This window comes from Diaphorina citri, unplaced genomic scaffold (assembly GCF_000475195.1).
Source record: "Diaphorina citri unplaced genomic scaffold, Diaci psyllid genome assembly version 1.1 scaffold237, whole genome shotgun sequence".
NCBI classification, from domain to species: Eukaryota; Metazoa; Arthropoda; class Insecta; order Hemiptera; family Psyllidae; genus Diaphorina; species Diaphorina citri.
The window spans coordinates 209,327-218,933 of record NW_007377674.1 but is presented as its reverse complement, the minus strand read 5'-3'; the positions used below and the strand labels follow the sequence as shown (position 1 = coordinate 218,933).

At 37.2% G+C, this 9,607-nt stretch overlaps 2 protein-coding genes across 2 annotated transcripts; both read left to right on the top strand.

The window, feature by feature from the left end:
- The first annotated feature begins 1,571 nt into the window (after positions 1-1,571).
- LOC103506480 (LDLR chaperone boca-like) lies at positions 1,572-3,985 on the top strand. Its single transcript, XM_026821511.1, has 3 exons — positions 1,572-1,761; positions 3,106-3,261; positions 3,889-3,985. Exons 1-3 carry the CDS (start codon positions 1,658-1,660, stop codon positions 3,983-3,985), a joined length of 357 nt encoding a protein of 118 aa, XP_026677312.1. The 5' UTR covers positions 1,572-1,657.
- LOC103506479 (major facilitator superfamily domain-containing protein 9-like) lies at positions 3,446-8,641 on the top strand. Its single transcript, XM_026821510.1, has 4 exons — positions 3,446-3,511; positions 3,889-5,365; positions 6,686-7,132; positions 7,524-8,641. The coding sequence occupies exons 2-4, from the start codon at positions 4,668-4,670 to the stop codon at positions 7,726-7,728; spliced, it is 1,350 nt and encodes a 449-aa protein (XP_026677311.1). The 5' UTR covers positions 3,446-3,511; positions 3,889-4,667; the 3' UTR covers positions 7,729-8,641.
- The last annotated feature ends 966 nt before the right edge of the window (positions 8,642-9,607 follow it).

Genomic DNA, 9,607 nt, shown 5'->3' with positions numbered 1-9,607 from the left:
TTACAAATAATATTACCACAATGCTTTAATCCTTTAATGTTTATCCCATTCTTGAAATAGCTCTCCACTCATATTTACCTAAGTGGTGATGTCATAAGGTTTATAATAGAGTTCAAGCTGTACGAGTAGCAATGTAGGTTGTAGGTACCTAAAGTAAAATAGAACCTTGTTTATCCCTCTCAAATAGGACTGGAAAGTTCCTTTATCGTACATTTCTCGAGACCCGGCCCGCGGAAACTTTCGATCAGAATAAATTATCGAACCTCTGCAAAAAAATTGAGCGACCTGAGGCTAAAGGTAAAGTCCTGAGAACCACTATCTCATTTTGAGCTTTTTCCACGGTATAGAACTTACCAGTATGATATTTAGGGAGCACTGAACTCCTTTTTTCGTATATCTATATAGTTCTATAGGTAGAGATAGCTATGTAGGTATTCCTACACCGAGTAAAAACACGCATACGTGTGTAAGTGTATGGGTATTAGGAATAGGAATAGGTAGGTATCCCTAGATCCCTATTACCTATTTTCTAGAGAACGCACTAAACTTTATTTCGAAAAAACTCGAGTATAGAACACTAAATTGCACTAATAGAAAAGTTTCCTATAGAAAGGTTAAAAACTAAAGAATAAATATTAAACTATAGAGCCGATAAACACCGAAAAAAGAGTGGTAGGTAGACAAAACTAGTGTTTATATGTATGTAGTAGGTAAACGTCAAGACTTGTGTAGGTACAATTTGGACAACAGTGGTGGAATCACAGGGAGATGTTTGTAAAAAGTTATAATGTGAGTGAGCACGAAGACTATATTCACATTCCGTCCGCGGATTCGATTCCTGGTGGATGTCATTATTTTTTTCGGTTGCATTCTTTGCTTAGTACCAAGGCGTCCAAAACGGAGAACCGACCATCGACCCTCGCCAATTCAAGAGAAAATGAACAAACTATGCTCATGAAAAGAAGCGTCCTCAACGGAGCCTTGATCATAGTATTGACCCTCGTAGAAAATCAAGAGATTGAGCTGAGTCCTTTTTCATGCAATGGTCGATGGTCTCAGCGAGGGTCAATGGTCGCCGTGGTGGCCGCGCGCTTACTGTTTTCAGTGTTTTCTAAGCTAATATGACACATTCTCAACCATCGCTATCGAAGGTCTCGTGTTCAGTTTCCAAAAGAAATCCGTTTCCGGTTCCGACCCAGCAACTAAATGGGAGTAGCTACCTAGCAGCCTAGCACCTACCTACCCATTGTGTCTCTTTTCAACCATCTGATGAGAGGCATACTACGGGACAGGCACACACGAGTCTAATGCAGCAGTTGTTTCATTGTTACGAAATAAAAACTGCAGTAAACTAGAGGAGGAGAACTATCGATAGCACTATCGATAGTTTTGACTATCGAACGCTATCGATAGTTGAGGCTTGACTATCGATAGTTTTCGATAGTTTTAATTTTTTTTTTTTTTTTTTTTTTTTTTTTTTTTTTTTTTTTTTTTTTTTTTTTTTTTTTTGAAACACTCAAATTTAAACACACCCAGGTCATCCAGTATTAATTAGTGTTTTATTAATATTTTAATTAATTATACCTTCATTTTTCAGTTCAAAGACAATCCTGACCCAGAATCCCTGCTGAAGTTGAGTAAGAAAGGAAGGACGTTGATGGTATTTGTGAGTGTAGATGGAGACCCTACTCGTGATGAAGCCGAAAGCATAACTAAGCTGTGGCAAACTAGTTTGTTCAACAGTCACATTCAAGCTGAAAGGTTAGTTACCTATTTAGCCGTACTCTAGTGTCAACAGCCTATTGCTCTTGGGAAGTTACTTTATAACTAACAGTAATTAAACTCACATGAAGAAGTAAATGCTTTGATGTGTGAAACACTAGGTACATCAGAAGACATGATAATGTACCTGATACACTGGACCCCATTGGTTTAGATGAAAATAAAACTGATGCCTACTGATAAAATTATGAAATTTGACATGATAATGTACCTGATACACTGGACCCCATTGGTTTAGATGAAAATAAAACTGATGCCTACTGATAAAATTATGAAATTTACTATGGTTCGTCCATTTGAATATGGCAGCAAGGAGTCATCGACCCAAAATGAAAGAACCAATCAGAATGCGAGAACTCCTTGCATTGTTGCAATTAAGGTAAAGGTCTATTTTTATAAACTCTCTCTTTTAAAAAGCAGAGGTAGCTTCGATCTGTAACCTTTTTTTTGAGGGTCAAGTCCAAGAGGTTGAATTCTAGAACAGGTAAAGATGGTATCTATTTTTAATACTCGCATCGGGTACTTATTATGCAATTTGGTATGTTTGTGATCATTCATTATCATTACCTATCTGGATTTAGTAGACATCGTGTTGTTCTAATTTCAGTTTTTTAGTAATTAATTATTTTATTTAGAGCAATGTTATCAATTAATTATTTTATTTAGAGCAATATACTGCCAAAATGAGACTGAAAAGTCCCTTTCCCTTTACTTGAGCAGTCCAAACAAAGTCTTTGTTCAAAAAATGAAATAAAATAATAATAAACAATTTATTATTATTCAATTCTAGTAAGAAATCATCTTTTCGTTACTTTTTATAGGAATACATAAATCATTACGAATACTGAATACCATCGGCATAAAAAAAAAAGTATCATTGTGGGAGGAAGCACTGTGCAATGTACCTTCCTCCTTTAAAGATATTCTACCGTTGAACCTTTGACACGTTTGGCAACGTAGCCTACTTTTTAGATGAATCCTTGCTGCCATATTCAAATGGATAAGGTATAGGTAGAGGAGGAAACTTGGTTTTCCAATTACAAAAACAGGCTTTTTATGAAAATATCTCTTGAACCTATCATGGAACTTGAAGGGACATATTATATTTTTTTTCATAGCTGAAGTAATGATCCCTTTGGGCTTCAAAAGCATTACATTACATTACATTACATTACAGGCAGCTTCTTATTCAGAAGGTTGCTATATTATAAGTTGTTATAAGCACTACTCTGGACAAATGTAGTACATACTTATTTCAATTAATTTTATTTTGAATCACCCATGATCAATAAATGTTTGAACTTGACCTTTTTCATCCCTCAGGTACATGGTAGAAGATTCCAGGGCAATATTTCTGTTCAAGGATGGATCTCAAGCATGGGATGCTAAAGATTATCTAGTTCAACAAGAGAGGTGCAAGTCCGTGACCATTGAGAACAAAGTTTATCCTGGAAAGTTGACAAAAGAGGTGAGTGTGGGGTGAGTGACCTACTCCCTCTAGTATTAAAGCACCTTAAAAGGTGGTGAGTGAAGTAAGTCATGGATTCAAAGAATCTGGTCTTAAAAAATACCAAAGCTGGGTTAAATGTAGAAATTTCACCAAAAGTCGCTCAAACTTGGCAGAGAGGTTCTTTATAAAATGTAGATCAAAAGTCTCCTCGGACAACAAGAGAGGTGCAAGTCCGTGACCATTGAGAACAAAGTTTATCCTGGAAAGTTGACAAAAGAGGTGAGTGTGGGGTGAGTGACCTCCCTCTAGTATTAAAGCACCTTAAAAGGTGGTGAGTGAAGTAAGTCATGGACTCAAAGAATCTGGTCTTAAAAAATACCAAAGCTGGGTTAAATGTAGAAATTTCGCCAAAAGTCGGTCAAACTTGGCAGAAAGGTTCTTTATGAAATGTAGATCAAAAGTCTCCTCGGACCCAAGGTCGAGAAATGTACGGTTCGGCCGCTAATCAGCACAAAAGTTTTGAAAAAAAAAAAACTCTGGACCAGTACACCACCAAGGCAGGTTAAGTACTGTTGGCTGAGACTAAAAGTCCAAAGCACTTATGGAACCTAATCAAGTAATCAAATTTTTACATACATATGTATTTTCCCCCCCAGGCTGAATCACCAGAAGACATTCAGTCCGGCCAATTCAGCAGGACTACCGTGGAAAAGGTCTCCCCACGCGATGAGTTATAGAACTTGCCATCAGTGAATCGGTAGTACCTCCCACCGCTCAACGCTCTCTCACATTCCTGCTATCCTGTGCTTACTCTTAGAGGAGCTGTGACTTCAACTTATACACTCAATGAAAGTCAACTCCAAGCATTTGAAATCAACTTGCACCCTTCAAAGAGATTAAGGTATACCTAAAGCTCGTCAAAGGGTGTTGAAATCTCAGTGTTTTTGGGGTCAAGTAACCCAGGATCATAGCCCCTCCTCATAGAGAAATTATGCAGTTATTATTTGTTTAAGATTAATTTTAGTTTAGATTTATATTTTTGTATTATTCTACAAAGTATTGATTGTATTGCTTAGTATGTATTCGGTGTACTTGTAGGGTCATCTAGCATTTGTTCAAATTGAAAATTGAATTGTTTTTCCCAGGGATTTGTTTTGGGTATATACCTAGCTATGTTATCAACCTAACTACCTATTTAATTTTTTCCCCTCTCTCGTGATAAAAATGTTCAATGTCATTTTTGGTCACAAATTTGTGGTCTCCTTATCTTTCTCATAGTTCTTGTTTTCTTTATTGCTGATAGAAAATGTAGATTTTCAATAGGATATCGGTCAAGTTGCATACATTTTGTAAAGTCTTCCACTATTTAAAGGTTCAGCAAACTCGAGTGTTTTCATTGGCTTTGTGAAGACTCACAATAATACCGACTTTCACCATGGGGTCGTTGACCCCGCACAAGATTTCTTTCATCTGTTTCCTCGACCTGTTTGCTGCTAGTCTAATCGTTCCTCTCGTCAACAACTATCTACGGACCCAAGTCCTGCTATCTAACTTCACCATTGGGGCAATCGCATCTACATTTTCTCTGCTCCAAATCATCAGTGCCCCCACTGTAGGATACCTGAGTGATCTGTATGGACGTAAGACGATTCTCCTCACTTGTCTATTCACATGTATTGTGTCCTACCTTCTGCTTGGGTTATACAAGAGTGTCTACGTTATCTTCTTCGTTCGGATCCTTCTTGGTTTGTTCAAACACACGCAGGTCCTGTGCAAAGCGTACATTAGCGACATCTGTGTCGACTCCACCAAAGCGTTCAGTCAGTTGATGATGGTCACATTCCTAGGCTTCTTCATAGGTCCGGCGATAGGTGGCCATGTTATCCACTATGAGAATGGGTTCTTCTACATTTGTTGCATGACGTCGGCCTTGTTTGTGGTGAATTTCGTGTACACCTATTGGGTTGTGACGGATGTTAAAAAATATCCCACAAGGACGTCTTTGTCGCCAAATGGTTTAGAAAGCTCAGATGTGAATCCTTTACTACAGGAAGAGATCGATATGGACATGGGGAATGATAGACCTCGTGATATCAAGGAAGAAAGACATGTTGAAAAGGACTCTCGTGCAAGGCAATAGACATTTTTTTGTCTTTTTAATTTTAGAGAGATTTCTGGACTTTCTTTTTAATTCCCTGACTTTTCCCGGTTTTACACTCTAGTAGACACCCTGTCATAATGTCGAAAAAAGTGGCAAATACTTAGCTTTAGGGGGGCAACAAAGGGCGACAGGCCTTAATCCGGGGCTGCTTTCACTACACCTATATTCAATGCAAAATATCCATTCTGAAGCCTTGATTTAAGGTTAAATATTCCACTTTGGAAAGCTGTGCCCAACACCATTGATTATTTAATTTATTGATCCAAATATTCCAAATGGGTAAGATAATATCTGATAATCACGGAGGTCGCGTATCACAAGAATCGGCTGCACTTTCACATTCAAACACACCTCGCGACCTCTAGTGGCAGGATTTAAAACTTCTGTGCAGTCTCCGATACGCCGGATTCGCGGCAATTTTTGAAATCTAAAAAAGTTCATCTTTGCATATTTAATGCCGTTTTTGCCACAAATTCGGACTCAAATCTTTTATTTTACTGTTAAATCAATGCATTTTCGAGAGGTATCTTGTGTCAAGCCATTCTGAATAAAAAAATAAAGCCAAAGAATCAACCGGCGTTCGTTTGTTTTCCCACGTTCAAAATTCAAACAACGGCCTTGGTGTTTGGAACGAAAAATTCACAGAGAAATAATGCTCTTGTCACTTGAAACGCAGCTCGTTATCATTTTCTTATCAGTCTGTCATCTGGGCTTAGTTAGTTGTAAAAAGTTCAAGGAGGGTGAAGAAAAACCAAAGTGGGCCAAGAAAGATCTGAGTTTTTACAACGATGCTGATTTAGAAAGACTGTTTGACCAGTGGGAGGTAAGTTTTCAAGTTCCATTTTGGCAATTACATTTGGTATCCAGGGTTTGTAATGTGTTGAAATAGATTTATGCTAGTCACTGAGCCATAACAGTTGTGTTTCATAATACTTAAGTCTTTGAAAAGATGCATTTTGCTTTCCACATGAGACTAAACATAAGGACCCGAATCTCAACTTGGATCTTGAACATATAGGTAATATACGAGCACATTATGTATTAGGAATAATAGAGATAATGAAAAGTGACATATACGATCGTCATGCATACATGCAAAAGGCGTCTATATCTTCTCTGAATAGTATTCGCTCCAACTCAACTCTCTTTGGTATAGTTAAGCCACCTGCATTCAGTTTAGAAAGCTCAGATGTAAATCCTTTACTACAGGAAGAGATCGATATGGACATGGGGAATGATAGACCTCGTGATATCAAGGAAGAGAGACATGTTGAAAAGGACTCTCGTGCAAGGGTGTCCCTCTCACAATCCAGCTTTCTCACATATTGTCGCGAGACGTTCAACATCGATTGGTCCGCCTACTGGGGTATCTTCCTCATCAAGTTCTTGTACGCCCTCGCCATGTCCTTATTCTACAGCAACTACATATCTGTTCTCACGCACAACTTCCATGCCAACTCTCAGGTGACAGGGTACACTGTCTCCTTCCAAGGACTCGTGGGTTCCTTCTCCAATGTGCTGATTCATATCGACAGCAGGAATAGTTATTCTAGTCTCTACTACAGCTTCATTCTGCTCACCGTGTCCATTCTAGCCTTGTACGTGAGCGTAAATTTATATCTCTTTGTGCTCCTTTTAGTTAGTTGTAAAAAGTTCAAGGAGGGTGAAGAAAAACCAAAGTGGGCCAAGAAAGATCTGAGTTTTTACAACGATGCTGATTTAGAAAGACTGTTTGACCAGTGGGAGGTAAGTTTTTGAGTTCCATTTTGGCAATTACATTTGAGGTTCAGGGTTTGTAATGTGTTGAAATAGATTCATGCTAGTTACTGAGCCATAAAAGTTGAGTTTCATAATACTTAGGTCTTGGAAAAGATGCATTTTGCTTTCCACATGAGACTAAACATAAGGACCCGAATCTCAACTTGGATTTGGGACAAATTTTTGCCATTCAAAAATGTCAAGGTCTTGTATACTTTGTATGAACTGCCCTTGTTATATGAAGTTCTTAATAGGGCAACATCAGTGGCATTTACAATTCGTTGACATCGATAGCCAAAGTGATAACCCCCCTGTTGGGTGGAATCATTAGTGATTGGGTGCAAGATAATTATAAGGTGACGTTTTTGGTAGCAACATCAGTGGCATTTACAATTCGTTGACATCGATAGCCAAAGTGATAACCCCCCTGTTGGGTGGAATCATTAGTGATTGGGTGCAGGATAATTACAAGGTGACGTTTTTGGTGGCATTTCTATTTGGTGCGGTAGGTGTTGTGACGACCAGGGTAGTCATGATGAAATCTAGACGTATTCAGAGGGAAATGAAGAGGGTATAAACAAGATGCCAAAGTGACCTGAGAAAAATATGTCCGCAAGAACAAAGGGTAAAGGGTGTAAAAATTCATAAAAACAACATTAGATAAATTATAGAATTAGATTGTTTAAATATTTTTTTTCAGAATCAGGAAATAATTTTTGGATTTAGGACTTTTAGGAGTATTAAAATTCAAGTAGACATATTTTGTGTACATAATAAAATTATCTACCAAATATTGTTTTTATAAGAATTTTTGTTATAATTTCTTTCCTTTGGAAGATTTACTGTGGATTTCAACAATACTTTGTTAGCCCCTAGAAGGCCTGTCTGAACAGGATATTAGGGGATTTAAAGGATATTATTAAGGGATATTATTTTGATAGATGTTTTTAAAGTTTATTAAATAAACCATTCTCGTTATTATTAAAAGAAGGTTATTGAAACCCACCCCTAGATATTGGTACAGTTTTAGTGATTTGGATTTCAACACGACAATGTTCACCTCTGATTAACTTTAGTAACATAAATTGGGTGCTCCTACAATGGAGGGAAAAAAGTCTGGGTATACCACCTCATTTTTACGCTCAAGTACGGTCACCTCGGTTTTGGAGCGTTTGCCTTTAAGATAGGTGCCGTCTCAGTAATTTTTCGCACTAATTACTTAATTTAACATAATCAACTTTTTCCCTACCAATTGTATTTTGCCATTAGTGTCATTTTTTTAATGGCTAAAAATTGTTGGAATACATTTTTGCCCACATTTCTATCTTTAAAAAAAAAAAAAAAAAAACATACCTATGAATGGGGAAAACTATGGCACATAAATGAGTCCCTTTTATGTGTATCCAATATGTGTACATGGCATAATTGCAGGTTCGCGCGTTTTTACTTAGTAGATCTCCTAATTACATCGATATTGTTCGACTATTTTACTCTATTTCTCCTTTTGTTTCATTAGAAATCATCAGTCATCGGGTTTCAGCCATACTTGAAAATACTTTTTTGTCGAATCTTCAGCAAAAAAAGAGAAAAATAAATCTTTTTTTGAAATGCACAACATTTATGTCTGTCAAGTAAGTGACGGGACAAACTGCAAAACAGCAGAATAAATTATCAAGTGAGTTTTAGTGTAAAATCCTCTTTTCCCCCCATTCACCACGGCAACCATGGACCAATTCAGGTGAGTATACTAAATCGTCTCGCTGGGGGATGGTAAATTGAAAATCAACTTGTCAATTGGTAAAAGGTTAATGGTTAGTAGTGAGGTAAATGTTCGAACCAATAATCTAATAAGCGACCTACTCTTCAAGACATATTTATGTTCCTAATGTTCACACTTTCCAGTGGATGATATCATTTCTTATGTTTTACTACTGTAATTGACGGCTTTACGACCAATGAAAACATACAGGGTTCAAATATAACATTTCTTTATTTTATAGAACTCATTTTCGTAAAACACATAGGTAGTTTTCTGAAGGTACGAGTATCACCAAATACTCTTAACATCAGGAATATTCTCACCAACTATTCCATCCTCAAAGCAAACCAAACTGTCCCCATTCCTCCACCTCCTTCTGCCCCTAGCGAGCCATTCCCGGAACGAACCTTATCTGTATAGGATAAAGTTCCCCCCGAACGGGAATCGAAACATCTTTTACTTATACCCAGTATCCATGATTTATTTGTTTACAAAACACTAAAAAGATTGCAGAAAGGTGTTACTATTATAGTATCAATTCCTTATTTATCAATGAAGAATAGTGCCTACCAGTACATTAAATTTGACACCAAATGACACATAATTATCAACCAAATGTGTCTAAGACATAAATACGTACATGTAGGTTGGACATGATATCTGTAACATAGGAATATCTTTGGTGTTTTTTTCTATA